This window comes from Anabrus simplex, chromosome 3, assembly GCF_040414725.1.
Source record: "Anabrus simplex isolate iqAnaSimp1 chromosome 3, ASM4041472v1, whole genome shotgun sequence".
NCBI classification, from domain to species: Eukaryota; Metazoa; Arthropoda; class Insecta; order Orthoptera; family Tettigoniidae; genus Anabrus; species Anabrus simplex.
The window spans coordinates 328543549-328562992 of record NC_090267.1 but is presented as its reverse complement, the minus strand read 5'-3'; the positions used below and the strand labels follow the sequence as shown (position 1 = coordinate 328562992).

At 38.1% G+C, this 19444-nt stretch overlaps 1 protein-coding gene across 1 annotated transcript in view; it reads right to left on the bottom strand.

Moving 5' to 3' along the window:
- Hcs (holocarboxylase synthetase-like protein) overlaps positions 1 to 19444 on the bottom strand; it is a 307518-nt gene that overhangs the window by 108454 nt on the left and 179620 nt on the right. Inside the window, exon 11 of the mRNA XM_068226846.1 lies at positions 868 to 1205. Within this exon, the coding sequence (XP_068082947.1) occupies positions 868 to 1205 (338 nt within the window). The remainder of the gene's footprint in view (positions 1 to 867; positions 1206 to 19444) is intronic.

Here is a 19444-nt window from a genome sequence, read left to right as displayed (position 1 = left end):
GTGTGCATGTACATATGTTTAGTTATTAGATGTTTTACATTAAGGCTAAGGATGGCTAGCCCCAGCTGAATCTAGTCCCTAATTAATGTAATTTAGAATATTGCATATTATAGTATTAAAAGGTGGACCATTACAACATTTCAACAATTCAGTACAATTCAATACAGATCAGAACCATGAAGTTTATATCCTATGATAAAAGGAGCTGTAGTGAGAGAGGGAGTCAAATGTGCCTGCAATTGCGGCATGTCATGCTTGGCCTCGCTGGTCCCCCAACCTCAATCCATGTGATTATTGGTTGTGGGGTTACCTGAATTCGCAAGTCTACCGCGATCGTCTGATCTCATTAGGTATGCTAAAAGACAACATCCGACAGCAATTTCTCACCATACCTACAGATCTGCTGTACAGTGTTGTTCACAACACTGTCTCTCAACTACAGTTATTGTTGACGAATGATGGCGACATGTTTAGCACGTGTTATAAAGAACATTGTATTTGCTAAGCCTCGATTGTTATGCTAATTATTGCTTGTGTATCGCATGAAGCACCATCTGTTGGTCATTTTGTGTACTTTATTTTTTTGTCAATGAAACCCTATGTCATGTCAATCACGTGTGTCAATTATTACCTCTCTGCCTCCAATATTCTGTGAAGTATTGCATTGCCTTGTCAAATGTTAACAGACTTTGGGTCACCCTGCACTATACCAAACTGTAAATGATTATACTGTACAGAAGCAAGTCTGCCTTCTGGTAACCACAAAATGTCTTAAGTCCTATAAAAGGAGTATCAAATAAATTTACCATAAAACAGTCTAAATGGGTTTTCAAATGAATTCAAAGAATATTTTCCCTTACCTGCCACCATTACTAGGTACATCATCAGCCTCCTTGCTACCGAAACGAGACCGTGCTGGAGATGCCTGGTAGCAGAAGATGTGGTGCATCATGCGGACTTGGCGCCAACGTCCATATGAAAAGCGCACCAATTCTCGTTCCCGCACTTCAGCTGTGCGGAAGGTGGGAAGCACCAGATGAAGGAAGTCAGAGCAGAGACACAACATACGTCCACCTCCCAACAGGTAGCTCATGAACAGTGGTGCTACATCATCTGGTACACAGCCATTTACCACCAGGAGGATAGTATTGTCTGCCCATGGGGATGACAGTAGTTGTGCCTTGGTCACTGGATAAATAGTATACCTGAAAACACAGTAAGTTTTAGTCAGCTTAGACACATCAGTTAATACCATGGAGAAGGGACAAATTCTAAATGTACAGCTTTCACAAAATACTGAGTGTTACCGAGTGTAAATTACATAATAAAAACAAGGTATATAATGAAAGGGGAATATATCTATCTACTTCATAAAAACAATGACCACCGGGTGAGTTGGCCGTGCGATTAGGGGCGCGCAGCTGTGAGCTTGCATCAGGGAGATAGTGGGTTCCAACCCCACTGTCGGCAGCCCTGAAGATGGTTTTCTGTGGTTTCCCATTTTCGCACCAGGCAAATGCTGGGGCTGTACCTTAATGAAGGCCATGGGCGCTTCCTTCCCACTCCTAGGCCTTTCCTATCCCATTGTCGCCATAGGACCTATCTGTGTCGGTGCGATGTAAAGCAAAAAAAAAGAAAAAAACCATAAACATTAACAGACATAGAAATGTAAGATCGTGAACTGGAATAACAGAATTGAACATGTGAAACATAACTGATACACACCTTTTAATCACAAGGTACATGCCGTCAGAGTTAAAATTTTTTAGATGAGTACTGTGTACAATGCATAGGAGCAGCATATGAAAACAACCATATTAAACTTTATATTCATTTACATATACACATTTCTATTAATTTGTGGTCTCTATCAGTGAATCACAAATTTTATATAGCTGATTCTCTATAACTTGAAATTCATGGCATCTCCAACAAAGTTTAAATTATTGAGAGGTTGATTTTTTAAAGACGGAATTTTTGAGGCGAACTGAATAAAATATTTTGTGAAAGCTGTACATTTAGAATTTGTGAACATTCATATGCAGAATCATTTCTGAACAAAATTTACGTGAACACACAAATCCACAGCTTTTACTAATTAGAAGCAGCTTTATTTTTAGTAACACTAACTTGCTTAATTAACAGTCTAAAGAATCAGGGAAAAAAGCAACGGTTTAATCATTCAGCCAAGTGTCCTGTCAATCTTATTTAACCTGTTGGCTGCCAGAGCAGTACGTTGTACCGCTGAATGGGTTGGTGCCCAGGGGGCCCATAGCTGAGTCCTGCCATTGTTTCCACTTACTTGTGCCAGGCTCCTCACTTTCATCTATCCTATGTGACCTCACTTGGTCAACTCTTGTTCTTTTCTGAACCGCACACTATTAGTGCATTCGAGGGCTAGAGTGTCTTTCATTTTTATGCCCTTTGTGGCCCTTGTCTTTCTCTGGCTGATATCTTCCTTTTTTGAAGTATTGCATCCCTTCCATTTTTCTCTTTGATTAGTGTTATATAGAGGATGTTACCCAGTTGTACTTCCTCTTAAAATAATAATCACCACCACCTCCACCACTGAGTGAGTTCCTCATGAGGCCATAAGGGGTACTAAGTACCACCGAGAGGTGTTATATGACTTCCTATGCCAGGCCGGCAGACCAGTGAGCTTTTGTCTTCGCTATGCTAGCGTACTGCTATGGCCTTGCAACAAATCCTGGCATGCTTAGTTTCCAAATTATAGTTTTTAATTTTTATTAGCAATATGTATTTGTTCAACCAGTTTAGCCATGTGCTTTGGTGTGTCGGGTTAGCTAACTCGCAAGCTTGGGATTTGGGAAATAGTGGATGTGAGTCCTAAAGTCGGGGAACCTGCGAATGGTTTTCTGTGGTTCCCCATTTTCACTCCATGCTTATGCTTACCTTATCAATAGGCCATAGTGATTCCTTTCAAATCCTTGCACCCATACCTATTTCACAAAGCTTATACCTGACGCTTAACCTGATGCAAGAGTGTTAACAGGTATAACTTGAAAACAATCTGCTCTCACCCATGGGTAACTAATGCAGATATCGAGCTCAAATTATTATGGTTATTATTATTATTTTACGATTATGGTTGTTATTATTATTATTATTATTATTATTATTATTATTATTATTATTATTATTATTATTATTATTATTACTTGTATGTATAGCTATGAAGTGATGTACATCCATTTAGTATTAGTATTATTATTATTTACGTAGTTGAATGATCGTATTGCATGTGAGGTTATGTCATGAAACGTTGTAGATAGACATTGATAACAGTTCCGTTAATGTAAATACCCATAAATTAATACTATAATGTATTCTTTCCTGTATATATAAATTGTAGTCCATAATTGTGAAACACACTGTAACTTTCAGAATGGTAATAGGCACGGGAACGATTGAGAATATTCTGTACATTATAATCTGTGTATTATGCACTCTCAAGTTTTCGAGAAGATATATTTTTGTAAGGTAACTTTCTAGACACGTGGCCAGGCACATATATAAGGAGACGATCTTGACGGTGATGAGGGAGTCATCGGAAGTTAGTAAGTTAGTTACTGAGAGTTACTGTTAAGGGAGTGGTTGGAAGTTATTGGTTGAAGAGTCATGGTGTAGGAAGGTTATACTTGTGACCACGTGGACGACATGCTTTTAAGCAGTAAACTGTTTTTGTTTGTTTGTGTTTCAATGTTGTCATCTCGATGTGCAGTTTGTGATGAGAATGTTTTGGTTTTGGCAACAGTGATTAAGGTTTTGTGTGTTTTTTGTAAATACATGTGAATAAAATAATTGTACCAACTGACAGCATCTCGTGTGCGTCTTTGTGGATACATTAACTGGCAACCGTGACAGGACTCTTGGAATCTATTGGACTCTAAAATGAAGAACGACGAGAGGACCATTGTGATGCTTAAACAGTTAACTTACTTCGTTCAGAACCGGTTTGGAAAACTCGACAAAAACATCGAGGCCCAGTTCAGACAACTCAAGGAGAAAATCGGGGCACAGTTCAAGATCGGATTGACGTCAGAAGATGGAGCCGAATACCCGATCAATGAACTTCATCGGCAGGAGATGGAAGTATGACGCAGCGCGCAGTCATGTTGGACCTGCGAAGAAGCTGTGGGAGAGTTTGGTGGGCGTGGCGATGTCCACTAGCCAGGAGCTGACTGCCGAGTATGGCTGCGAGAGGGGCGCAGCACACCAATGGAGCACCGCGGGTGTTGGACGCTGAGACCGAACAACCAGACGACGCAACGGTGAATGGGCCATACCAGCATGAAACCAAGAGCAAAGCGCTCGACAGCCGCAGTAAGCTCCACGACATTGTGAACTGTCCAGGGAGGATGTTCAGTGTGGAGCAGAACTATGGGGGAGGCTCAGACGATGTCCCAGGAAATGGAGGCAGCGACGGCAATGACACAGCCAGTGGGACCCCCTCTACGAGACAAAGAACCAATGGAGTATGAACCGACAACCACCAAACGAGGGTGCCTCCTGATAGAACACGGAGGTACGAACGAGGGGAAGGCCAGCGGAGCTTCGAATGCCACGCGAGGACCTGTGGATCACCATCACCAGGAATGAAGACACCACCGACCGGACCCAGCGAACCCACCATGGGAAGGTGGTGGTCCCCAATGGAACCGCCGGGCTGCGAACTGTGGACTTCTACAGTGCCAACACAGAAAGGTTGTGTGACTGAGGTGGTCTATGTGCAGTTATATGGTGAGGACCAAGAGAGTGCGACAAATTGTGGAAATTGTTTCAAGTTATAGGGGGAATATTGACGCAAGTGCGATAACAGGTATAACTTGAAAATAGCGTTCTCTCACCCATGGGTAACTAATGCAGATATCAAGCTCGAATTATTATGGTTATTATTATTTTATGATCATGATTATTATTACTTTACGGTCATCATTATTATTATTACTTGTATGTATAGTTATGAAGTGATATACATCCATTTAATATCATTATTATTTATGCAGTTGAATGATCGTGATGTGTGTGAGGTTATGTCATGAAAGTATTATTATTATTATTATTATTATTATTATTATTATTATTATTATTTACATAGTTGAATGATCGTATTGTGTGTGAGGTTATGTCATGAAACATGTGTTGTACATAGACACTGATATCAGTTCCGTTAATGTAAATACCTGTAAATTAATATTATAATGTATTCTTACCTGTATATATAAATTATAATCCATAATTGAGAAACACACTGTAACTTCCAGAATGGTAATAAGCACGAGAACAATTGAGAATATTCTGTACATTATAATCTGTGTATTATGCACCTCAAGTTTTCAAAAAGATATATTTTTGTAAGGTAACTTTCTAGATGCCTGGTGAGGCACATATATAAGGCGACAATCTTGACTGTTACAATAAGTAAAACACTTTCAAGATTAAAATTATTGTGTCCACCTTCTCAATACAAATATATATTTCTAGTGATTAAATTCTACATGAATTAAAAACACTAGTTAGGGACATGTTTTGCCCTAGTTATGGGCATCTTCAGCCTAATACTAAATCTTAAGGTCAAGAATTAAAACTATATACATCGAAACTTAATAGTAAACTTAACTTAATACTAAATACAAGGGTCTTATGCTTTTTACATAGTTACAATATGTATAATATGTACAATATATACATTAACTCTGCCAGAATTTACGAACAATGAATTAATTTATTTTATAATGATTAGACATCCAAATTGTAGATTGGATTGATCACAGCGTGAAATTGTATTGACTGAGATTTATCACAGTGTGAGTTGGGGTTTCTTCAATTGTTATGGTCGCCTGAGTCGTAAGTATTGTTACAAAACCGAAACCTTGGTTGAAGTCGTTATTAGGGTATGAATCTATTTGAATATTCCTTTAGAAAGAAGCATGGTTATGTATTAATACATAATACATTAATAATGCATAAATAATACATTAATAGATAATACATTAACAATACATAATAATACATTAATACATAACCATGTTTCTTTCTAAAGGAATATTCAAATAGATTCATACCCTAATAACGACTTCAACCAAGGTTCCGGTTTTGTAACAATACTTACGACTCAGGCGACCATAACAATTGAAGAAACCCCAACTCACGCTGTGATAAATCTCAGTCAATACAATTGAGAAACCCATTTCACGCTGTGATCAATCCAATCTACAATTTGGATGTCTAGTCATTATAAAATAAATTAATTCATTGTTCGTAAATTCTGGCAAAGTTAATGTACATATTGTACATACTGTACATATTGTAACTATGTAAAAAGCATAAGACCCTTGTATTTAGTATTAAGTTAAGTTTACTATTAAGTTCCGATGTATATAGTTTTAATTCTTGACCTTGAGATTTAGTATTAGGCTGAAGATGCCCATAACTAGGGCGAAACATGTCCTTAACTAGTGTTTTTAATTCATGTAGAATTTAATCACTAAAAAATATATATTTGTATTGAGAAGGTGAACACAATAATTTTAATCTTGAAAGTGTTTTACTTACTGATCTTGACTGTGATGAGGGAGTCATCGGAAGTTAGTTATTGAGAGTTACTGTTAAGTGAGCGGTTGGAAGTTATTGGTTGAAGAGTCATGGTGTAGCAAGGTTATACTTGTGACCACGTGGACAACATGCTTTTAAGCAGTCAAAGCAAAGCAAAGCAAAGCAAAGCAAAGCAAAGCAAAGCAAAGCAAAGCAAAGCAAAGCAAAGCAAAGCAAAGCAAAGCAAAGCAAAGCAAAGCAAAGCAAAGTCATCTCCGTACAGGCCATGAAGGCCCTGGGAGTGGTGGAAGGTACAGGCTTCCACTATTCGTAACCTCTGCACTTGATGGGATAGAGTGGTTAGCTCTACGCCCGGCCGCCTTGCCCCCAGGAATTAAACTGGTACTCATTTTTGGTGTAGGCTGAGTGAACCTCAAGGCCATATGCACCTCCGGAAGTGGAAATCTCATTTCTTAAATTTTATGACTTCCTGGTGGGGATTTGAACCAACGTCCTTCCGGGCAAACCGAGTACACCTTTACCGCCTCGGCCAGGCAGCCCCTTTTAAGCAGTCAACTGTTTTTTGCTTTTTTGTGTGTTTCAATGTTGTCATCTCGATGTGCAGCGATTGGCAGTTGTCTTTAAGTGGCAGTTTGTGATGTGAATGTTTTGGTTTTGACAACAGTGATTAAGGTTATACGTGTTGTTTTGTAAATACATGTGAATAAAATAATTGTACCAACTGACAGCATCTCGTGTGAGTCTTTGTGGATACGTTAAACCCAATAAATTTAGCATACATTTGCACATATTTGCATATGCCGTTACCTCCGCCTTTTTTTAACATTACCGTTATCAGAAGCATTGTCAGTGACCACCATTATATATTTGAAATTTACTTTTGTAAAAGCATTTTTTGTCTTGCAAAATGTAATAGATCAGCTCAAAATGGACACAACTTAACAGAATTCTCAAACTGAAGGACTAGCGTTGTTATCCTCCGAGTTTGCGAAGAAAACAACTTCATTTTTTATAACTAAACTCTCTGATAACTGGTATAACATGGACATATCTAACAAGTATTTCACACACACCTTATTGTAGAACAATGAGAGCTTTGGGATTGTAGTGTTAAGCAGCAGTAAACAGATTGTGGCACAATCTGTTGGCTAAAATGAGTAATATCAAGCGACGCAAGCTTTTAGTACTGCTAGACTTGTAACGGTCTGGTCATCTAGCCAAAACTATACAGAAAACTTTTCCGTGGAGCCACGGCGGTATCTCAGGATGCTAAGAATTTTCATGGTATTTAGTATGTACAGTATATTGAACACTGCAGTGAAATATCACTTTGAATATTGTTTTACTTCTGATATACTATATGCTCAGTAGAAAGAAAGATTTGGCCACCGAGACATTTTTTGCTGTGTGTCCTGGCAGTCAACATGCTCACTATGATGACAACAATTCGGTAACCATACAATCATCTCCATCCAGTGATATCCCAGCACCTCTTTCCAGGTCTGTAAATTCCTTTCCCCTCCATCAGGCAAATACACAACATATTATGATGTGTATCCAGTGATAACTACTAGTAAAAACTCCACCAACTGTTACATTCCCCAAAACAATGCTTTCACCCATTGAAAATGTCTTCACCATCTCCATCCTGTGGTATCAATATGGTGCAATGCAAAATGATACATTTTTAAGAATAACAAGACCTACACAATTGTGCTGTGTTAGGATCTGTAAACTCTACATCTTCATAATCAATAATGCCTTGATCTGCAGGCACCTTCCTAAGGAGCATGCTTGCAAGTTCAGTTACAACTGAGAATTGCTAACAAATACCAATCACCAACAAGTACTTCCATAACTTCAAGAGACCTTTGAATTTGGATAGATTTTTGATTGGTTATGCTCCATATTCTGCAGTACCACAAATTCACTGACAATAAACCTGTCTAGATGTGCTTTAGTATGGTTCAATCATCTTTTGCCATAGTTCACCATGTCCTGAATCTAAAATATCTGCTATATCTGTGCATATGTGAATAATCCCAACGGTGCTTGCAGATCGGGATGCATTAGTAGGGTGGCTTGAACCGAGCTTGCTTTACAGGTGGTGAAGATGTTTTCCATTTCTGGAGCCCAGGGTGCCGATTGAGAGCCGCATAAACTGAATACAGCTGCGTGGAGTGGAGTCTGGTAATGTGATGCCAAGGGAAGGAACCGATGGTAGAAATTGATCATTCCCAAAAAATGTCCCAGATCACGTGCTGTTTTTGGGAAAGGAAAATTCTGCAGAGCTGTGATGTGTTCCCCCAGGGGTCGTGTCCCTGCTACGGAGACTTCGTATCTGAGGAAGTTGACTCATTGGGATACTAAGATACTCCAGACCAGATAGTACTTCGTCCATGAATCTCTGAAAAGTTTGACCAGCATTGCGCACCATGAAACGAAACTCAAAAAATTCAAAGGGCATTATGATTACTGTCTTTGGAATGTCACTTGGGTTCAAGCGAATTTCGGTATGGGCCTTCACTAGGTCGATAAGGGAGAAAACAGTGCATCTGCGGAGCTGATGACTGAAATCATAGAGACGCCTTACGCACCAAAAGGCACATCAAGCACATCAGAAACTTCGAATGTCATTTTCTTGGAAACGGTCGAGTGTCTACGGATAAGCCAAAATGTGTGTTCACTTATTTTGACCCTTCTTTCACTTAGTGAAGTTTGTGGGAAATTGGGTTATTATACTTGGCGGGTTCCTCTCGTGAGCTACTATTCTACCGGTGAGCCCATCGATAAATCAATATACTTCTGCTAAAATACAGCAATCTTCATTATCTTTCCATTGCTTTCAATTATAGAAATCAAAGATGAGACAAATACATGTTATGCTTAATATAACAAAGAACTAACGTGTTTTGTGTGTTAAACCATAAAATAAACTGTCTAAGCACATGTAGGTAATAAAAATTTATATAAATAAAAGTTTTGTCTATACATTGCTCAGAATTTAAAAAGAATGGTATTTCTGTATCGGCCGTGTCCACTGCAACAAGAAAATGCACTTTTTAATTTTCCATAATTTCTGTTTGTATTATGTATGTATGTATGTATATATGCATGTATGTACACGCATCACGAGAAAACGGCTGAAGAGAATTTAATGAAAGTTGGTATGCAAAGTTGGGGAATAAGTCGCTACAATCAAGGCCACAAATAATTTTATTCACACAGAGAAATTATGTTTTTTTTTTTTTTTTTTTGCAAGTTGCTTTACGCTGCACCGATACAGATAGGTCTTATTGCGACGATGGGGCAGGAAAGGGTTAGGAGTGGGAAGGAATCGGCCGTGGCCTTAATTAAGGTACAGCCCCAGCATTTGTCTGGTGTGAAAATGGGAAACTACGGAAAACCATCTTCAGGGCTGCCGACAGTGGGGTTCGAACCCACTATTCTCCCGAATACTGGATACTGGCCGCACTTAAGCGACTGCAGCTATTGAGCTCGGTAATTGATAGTTTAGGGGAAGATCTAAAATTTAATTTCCAAATATTTAAGTTATTAGTGGTCCTAAGTTAATGAAAACCAGTATGTAAAGTCAGGGAATAAGTCGCAACAATCTAGGTCATAAATAATTTTATTCATTCTCAGTGAAATGGTAGTTTAGGGGAAGACCTAAAATTTAATTCTCAAATATTTACGCATCATATTGATAAATACTACATAACTTAAGTTATATAGTATTAAATTTCCGATCATTATGTCTTATACATTTTTACCATACTGGATATGATAACAGAGATATTCATGAATTTGGATTTTTTTACTAAGTCCATATCAACGCCGAGTCATGAGAAAGTGGGTAAATAGAATTCAATGAAAATCGGTATGTAAAGTCGGAGAATAACGAAATACAGTCTACACTATAAATAATTTTATAAGATGCCCTAATATCACATAGTCAACAGAAAACTAAATGTGAAGGCCTACAATACAGAATGCCCATAAATTTGATTAACAACATTGACCATTATTTGTTGTGATGTGCTGCGTCTTATGTTGCCACTCATCTCCGATAGATAGGATTACTGCTGCGAACCGAAATTTCTTTTTTATTTGTTTTTCGTCACACCGACACAGATATGTCTTATGGTGACTGGGATAGGAAAGGGCTAGAAGTGTGAAGGAAGTGGCCTTGGCCTTAAGGTACAGTCCAAGCATTTGCCTGGTGTGAAATTGAGAAACCACGGAATACCATCTTCAGGGCTGCCGACAGTGAGGTTCGAAACTACTACCTCCCAGATGCAAACTTATAGGTGCGCGCCCCTAACCACACGGCCAACTCACCCGGTTGTACCGAGTGTAACAGCCTGCATGAATATTGGTGGGATGTAGCTTGGGAGTTAAATAACTTTTTTCTTTAGCATGCCATTCCTCTGGTTCAGAAATTTTCTGATACTACTGATACGTAACGCACTGGTTCATCATAGCATTCAAGCTATTCATCCCTACTCTGAGGCAGAGGAGTGCTTACGGCTGTCTGCGGCCTGGTCATTCCAGCTCTGGAACTTTGGACTGTTAGATTGGCACTGTAGTACTTAAGTCAAAGAATAATACTAGATTATAAATTCCACCTGTTCAATACATAAGAGTTTTTATTTAAATTTATGAAATAGATCTTAACATATTAGATACAGGGACATGTTTGGCCCATAATGAGGGCATCATCAGCCTATGAAATCTCATACCTGAAAGAATGAAAAAATGAGGATCCTGATTGTTCTTATTCGTAGTTTTAACGAAGTCTGAAGATCCAGAGAAATTGAGAAAAGCCATTATGGTCTCAGTTTCAATGACGGTGAAATCTGACATTCACCTCCCCACGGTAGAGAGGGGGCAACAACTGTTTATGACAATTTTGTTATATGCAGGCGGCTAACGAATGAAGGGACTGAGTATCTTCCGGTATAAGAAGATCCCCTCTACCAAGTGCCAACAGTCTCCTTGAGGGTGGCTGAGCGGGTAGAGGTTAGGGCACTCTATTGTCCTTGAGACAGGAAATGGTCCCAAAAGGCGGAAGAACCTGCAACTGGTCAACGGCATTAGCATGCGGAAGGCAACGGGAAACCACTGCATTAAAGATCCTGAAGGATATCGCTTTAAGTTCACATGGCATGGCTCTGTTTAACGTAAATTATTATCCGGAGTTTCTATTCCCCCATTCGGATCTCCAGCGGCGGGGGGGAACTCCTTCAACGTTGCTATAACCAGAAAGCCTGGCAGTTTTGGAAAGATCAAAGTGTATGACAACAAAGTTCGAATTGAAGGACATCCGAAGATGGCACAACTGCACTTCAGAAGATGCTTTCCATGCTGCAACATCACGTTCGGAGCTGGCTACGTGGACCGCCAACCTCCACTAGGAGAAGGCGCCTCAAGAAGAAGAAAATATAAATAAGAGGATACTGTTGTAGGCACAAATGTCTAAAAAAGACTAGCAAGTGGAAGGCAGTAGTTATAAGTACTCTTCTGATAAAGTCTTATAATTAATCCTTATTATACATTTTTACGAATGTCCTGTTTTTAAATGTGGTAACAAGTAGTGAGTTAAAAGTTCAAAATGAATAAGTAAATTGCTGCGTGGAAATGAAATCTGGTAAATATGGTGCCTTATTCTGGAGATGATGTAAGGAGCTTATAATGTGTAGCTTAATATTTAGGATAAAAGTCACTCTTAGTGATGATTAAATTAAAATCCAAAGTGGTTTTTCTGTTGAAGTTGTTAATCTTATGTGAAAAGATAAGATGGCAAACTTCTTAAAGTATTTTTTTTTGCGAGGGGTTTTACGTCGCACCGACACAGATAGGTCTTATGGCGACGATGGGATAGGAAAGGCCTAGGAGTTGGAAGAAAGCGGCCGTGGCCTTAATTAAGGTACAACCCCAGCATTTGCCTGGTGTGAAAATGGGAAACCACAGAAAACCATTTTCAGGGCTGCCGATAGTGGGATTCGAACCTACTATCTCCCGGATGCAAGCTCACAGCCGTGCGCCCCTAAGCGCACGGCCATCTCGCCCGGTTTAAAGTACTCATCAGAAATGTAGCTATATTTATATTAGCAGGTAGACATGGTTGTAGCTTCCTATATTAAAAGTCAAAACGAAAATGTACGAGGTTGAGTAGAGCTTGTGGTGTTTTGTCTGAAACAAGAGGAGAGTGAAATGTAAAAGAATAAAATTAAAGCAGAAGAAGAAAACAAAGAAAAAATGATGTGTTTGAAATAACTTACCCCTTCGACAATTGTGATGTTAATTTGGTTAAAGATGAAGTGAGTTGATGAAAATATGTTATGTGTAATTTCATTTATCTTTTCAACTGTTGTAATGTTAATTAGTTGCCATGGTAGCGCTTGAATGACTGACATTTGCGCTTCTAATGATATATCGATGTGAGATTGGTGGGGGAGGGTGTGAAGGTGGGGGGGGGGGGGGTTGGGTGTGCGTTAAGTTTATGTGCTATTGGATGCGGTTGATTTATGGAGGCGGATGGGCAGGGAGTTGTGTTTCTTAAAATTGAAGGGGTCCAGGAAGATGATAATTTTAGACTGTTTATTATGTTATTAGGTTTATGGTTTAGTGATTGCAACAATTTTGGTAAAATCTCATATAATGGGTTTTTGACATCAATGATATCATTAAGGTTTAAATTTTTGTTGTAATATTGGTCTAAAAATACATAGATGTTTTCTAATTCATTCATTAAATTCCCTTTACCTACTTTAAAAAAAATAATAGTGAGATCTTAATCTATAGTAGTGAAATGATGAACTGCTTCTTTCATATGAGAGCTCATAGATGAAAATTTGTTGTGTTTGGAGGCATTATAATGTTCTAAGTATCTAGTGTGAAAGCTGCAGTCAGTTTGTCCGATGTACGAGACGCCACATTGGTTGCAAGTGAGTCTGTAAATGACAGAACCTGAGTAAATGTTATTATTTGAATTGACTGTGTTGTGATTGAAAAATCATTTTTGGTTGGTGTTATTTGTTCTAAAGGGTATGTAAGTGTTTTGGTTTTTAGGGGGGTTGAAACCTGAAATGTCTACATTGTTGTAAGTGAAAGAAATGAAATAGGATTTTTTTGGGTCTGTCAGGGATGAGGTTTGTTGTTAAGTGAGTTTTATCTTGTTGATTAAATGTTTAATTGTTCCTGGTTTATACCCATTAATTTCTGTCAAATCTTTTATGTAATTGAGTTCATCTTTTAGGTTATTAGGTGATAGAGGGATTTTTAAGGCTCTGTAAATTAAACTATGGAAGGTAGCTAGTTTATGGGATTTTGGATTTAATGAAGTATTGTTATTGCGGTGTGGGTTGGTTTTCTATAAATTTGGAAGTCAAACTTATCAATATCACGTGTTACTGTGACATCTAGGAAGTTTCAGGATCTATTGATTTCATCTTCATAGTGAATTTTATATTTTTGTCTAGCTTGTTAAGGAAATTTAAAATATTATTGCTGTTACTGAGTTCTTTGTTAATAATTACAAAAGTGTCATCTACGTATCTGAGCCAAAGGTTGAGGCCTTTAATATTTGTTGATATTTTATGATGTTCTGAGGAATCTAGGTATATGTCGGCTAAGATGCCAGATAAGGGGTCTCCCATAGCCAGACCATCCTGACGGTAAATTTTACCATTAAAAGTAAAATAATTATTTTTTAAACACAAAATTTAGGATTCTTAAGAAATCTTCTATTTCAAGCTTGCTAAGTTTACTATGTTTACAGAGGTTGTCTTTGATGATGTTTACTGTTTCTTTGGTTGGTACATTAGAGTATGTTAATAATGTCAAAAGAGCACATAATGTGGTTGGGTAGTAAGGAGATTTTTTTAAGAATATGCAACCGTAGTACTGTTCGTTAAAAGTGAGAAAATGTGCGGTTTTTCATTTAATAGAGTATTTTATATGATAACATGGCTTTTAATCACTACATTCCTACTAACGATTTTGTAATGACCTATGTTGACTTCAGTTAGGAAAACCACAAAGACAGTCTTTCTGTGAATTCCGAAGCGAAGCAAGGGTACATCAGCTAGTAAAAAAATAGAGAGATTTACCTTCTCTATGCTTACCTTCTTATACAAGTTATTCATCATCATCATCATCATCATCATTCGGGCCGATAACCCAGATGTTAGGCCCCTTTAAACAACAATCATCATCAACATCATCATGATGTAACCCTTCCAGCTTGCATTGTCTGTCCATGAAGATCTCTCCCTCCATGATACTCTCGATGTCTACCTTCATTTGGTCCAGCCATCATTTCCTTGTTCGTCCAACAGGTCTCCTTCTGTTGACTGTCTATTCCATGTATGCATGTGGTGATCGAGTGCCTGGCAATTCTCTTTATATGCCCAAAACATCTGATTTCTTAACCAGGCATGATGAGTTAATTCGTCCAACAATAGTTGTTGCTCAATTGGGTAATGACAAGTTAATTCATCTAGATCCTTTGAAAACTTATCTGCTGGGCAGGACGTGTTATCTAGTCTCTTTTTGTTGCCAAGTGTAGTTCTATGATTGGTTTATAGATGTCAATAGATTCCAGACTTGCTGTGCGCCAATATTTCATTGCATTTTCTTCTGTACATAATTGCTAAGTGTGCTTGTTTGGATTCACATGATGAATTAGATGACAGCTCTTTGGATATTAACGATAACACAAGTGGTGAAACTTAACGTATCCACACAGACGCACACGAGATGCTGTCAGTTGGTACAATTAATTTTATTCACACATATTCACAAATTTCAAAACACTTCACTTCGAAAATACCAACAAAGCCGCCATTATTAAAAACAACTGCCAGCACTTCAATATGGAGATTACAATTCTGAAACACAGTTGAGAACAGATGACTGCGTATTTCAATATGGAGACTGCAAATATTGCATGGCAGCCCGGGGTATATACTTGCTACATCATAACTCTACTAAACAACAACTAACTTTTACAGTCAAGATCATCCCCTTATATAAGTGCCTGGCCAGGCTTCTAGAAAGTTACACTACAAAATATATCTTCATGAAAATTCTGGAATATTCTCAATAGTTCTCATCACCTATTACCATTCTGGAAGTTACAGTGCGTTTCAAAATTATGGATTACATTTTATATATACAGGTAAGAATAAATTATAATATTAATTCACAGGTATTTACATTAATGGAACTGATATAAATGTCTATGTACAATGCATGTTTCATGTCAATCTCACACACAATACGATCATTCGACGATGTAAATAATAATACTAAAACTTTCATGACATAGCCTCACACACATAGCGATCGTATCATAATACAAATACTAACTGGATGTAACATTTCACAGCCATACATACAAATAATAATAATAATAATAATAATAATAATAATAATAATAATAATAATAATAATAATAATAATAATAATGATAATAATAATAATAATAATAATAATAATAATCATCATCATCATCATCACGATCGTAATATAATAATAATTCACGCTCGGTATTTTCATTAGTTACCCATGGGTAAGAGAACATTGCTTTTAAGTTATACCTGTTATCGCACTTGCATCAAACTCACAGTGAGCTTGCTTGTATACCACTGTAAATAGCGACTCATTGAAGAAAAATGATTTTGAAGATTGTCTTACAATTCTTTTTGTAACATTATGTACAGTACAGTCTATTTTTCTTGCTATATTATTATAAGACAAATTCATATATAATAACGTACGGTACTTTATTACAACAGTGGCATCGTTTTATTGGCTGTTACTTAGTGTCAACAGAGTCTCATTATAATGTAGTTGCAAGAAGTTGAATCAAATACTGAATTATGGTTCAGATAATGAAACACAGCTCAAAGGAAACCACTTTTCCGTTCTTTAAAATCAAATGATCATAAATAAGTATCTCGGTCAAGCCCATCTCTCAATGGCTGCTAATTTCAGATGACTACCAGCCATAAGACATAGCCTGCGCGGTTGCTAGGTAACATTGTCCGTCCATCGATCCATCCTTCACACCCTGCACAGTTGCTAGGGTTACATTTTTGTCACACATTTTGTGACGATAACTTCCGTAACACAAATGTTCATATTACTCCCAGCCATGACATATTTATGTCAAAATGGGCAAGACTAGATAACTTGTCTTCCATGAAGGCATGCATGCATAATGGTTGGGATGAGTTCCTTCATCACTCGCGGAAGCGCATAATGGGCAGGACAAGTTCCTTTGTTATTCGTGGAAGAGCAATGGGCATGATGAGGTAACTTGTTTTCAGTCAAAATATATTCCCCGCTACAAATGTTATTTTCTAAGCGGAAACTTCCCGGTTAAAAGGTTAAAGTCTTGCAGACCTCAGTCTTTCTTCCAAAGATGATCTCACATCCGTATTTCTCTCAAGACTGTGCCGTGTTTTTTGCATGGCATTCTTAAGAAATTTTATTTCATAGGCCAACAGTTTACCAAGGTCTTAGCCCACAATGCGCAGGTTTCTAGGCCATATGTGAGTATGGAAGTATGATACATTTATATAAGGACATTTTGGTTTGTAGGGGTACCTTCTTGTCCCAGACCATAGGACGTATGAGGTTATAGAATTTAGACCCATTGGCCACACTATTAAATACTCCTTGCCCTGCTTTACCCTTGTTTGAGACCACACTTCTGAGATATTTGAATCTTGTGTGCTGTTGTGCCCTGAACTTACCTTGTGTACCGGCCTTTCATATCACTACCTTTCACTGGCCTTGTCCTCCACAAGTTGACTGCCATTTTGAATGATCAGCTGACCCCCCCCCCCGACGTCGCTCTATATCTCATAAATTCTAGAATGTACTGTAGACCATATAAATACTCGTCATCTGGCCCACTTGGGCAGGTTGAACGAGAGGCCCTTCCCCGCTGGACGTGTGAGCACACCACACTGGACAGAGGGTGGTTCTCTAGTCCCTTCGACTCCTGCTGTTTTGGTTTTAGGTGAGACGTAGAGATAAAGTCATGTAAAATATTGATGCATTCATCTTTCTAAATAATGACAGAGTTGGGAGAGTCACACAATTACATGGCACTAAAATCCATTTGTGTTTCGGACACTAATCCGTTATGCAAGCTTGGACTTACACGCTTTACTGTATTTTGAACTACTTCACTCTTCAAGCAAATTCTCTCTTCATGTGGCTGCCATTATTTATATTAGAACTCTTTATCATGTCGGTTGTGTTTCTTGGTTCCCTCATTCTCGTCCTGTCTCCACCCCTCACCTTATTTGAAATTCTGTATGATTCTATAGGTACTTAAAATTTAGCACTGACTTGTAAAGAAATTAACTACCGTTTTTGATCAATACTGTTGATTCTTTTGAACTGGGTTACTTATTCAGTTAAATTTATGAGACTTGTTAATGATTTGGCTAAGTGTTTGCACAGCTAAGGATCTGGATTAACTATATAAAGTATTTATACTAAACACACTTTATATCACTTTCAATATTTGTCTCAGTTATCCATCGAATTATATTTGTTATGCTTTGTACCCGTTGGTCGGTTGTGTACACATACATGTATCTATTCAAGTAAAAGGTTGTTGTTCGAAATTGTTTTTTCGTTTCACTGTATATCTTGTTACCATCCCCTACGTCCCGGATGCCTCTGGGCTATATTCCACGGCGCACAAAAGTGTTTAGTTATTATTGTTATCAGTAATATTGATGTTAAACCTGAACTCAGTCACTGAACCGTAGCTTCGGCCTAAAATACTGTCACCACATGCTGGCAGAGTATTGTAATAACATAGTGACAGTCATAACACTTGTCATCAAGTTGTATTTGGCAACCAGTATTATCTCTACTTATTTCATGGCAACAGTTTTTGTTTTGCTCACTTTCATCTTAAAATCATTGAACTTGGCTACCCATTTGCTGAGTCGGTCTTGCACCTCCTCTTCTGTCCCCTCCCAAAATAGCAACATCATCGGCGAACACCCAAGGCATGCAACTACCCATTTAGTTCTTTTTTCAAGTCCTTCATTAGGGCATCCATGACAGCCACAAACAGCAGAGGAGAAAGAACAATCCGCGAGTTGTCTCAAACCATTCTGAATGGCCATCGCCAATACCGACGCAACTGTAGCACTTATTATAGAACATTTTGATCTTGCCAATAAGGTATTCTGGTACGGCTAGTTTTTTTAGGCTTCTCCAGACGACATATCTTGCAAGACTGTCGTAACACTTTTTCAAATCCAAGGAGACCACAAATAGGTCTGTTCCCAGTACTTCTCTATGAGCATCTGCAAGGCTAAGATCATGTCTACAGTGCTCTGGTGAGGTCTAAACCCATGTTGTTCTTCCTATAAGATAGGTTCTAATAAGGTTCAGAGTGTAACTTCAATAATCTTTCCCATAATCTTTAAACCATGGGATAGAAGTGTAAATACCTCTGTAGTTCTCACACTTTTGATGGCTTCCATTCTTTGACGTATTCACAAAGATGCACACAAAATGCTGTCAGTTGAGTACATTAATTTATTTACAACTTAACTTCACATTAAACACACAAATCAACAAACCACCATTTTTAACAACTGCCTATCACAAAGCACAAGGAGATTGCAACGACTGCATGTCAACTACCAACTCTACAAAACCAATTCACATACTTCAAACATGACTTCTACACACATCTCACTGAAACAACTCCTGTTAAACATTAACTCAACTCCACCATCAAGACTGCCTCTTATACATATGTTGCCTGGCCAGATTTCTAGAAGGATGTTCCACAACACCTTCTCTTGCAAATTCTAGAGTG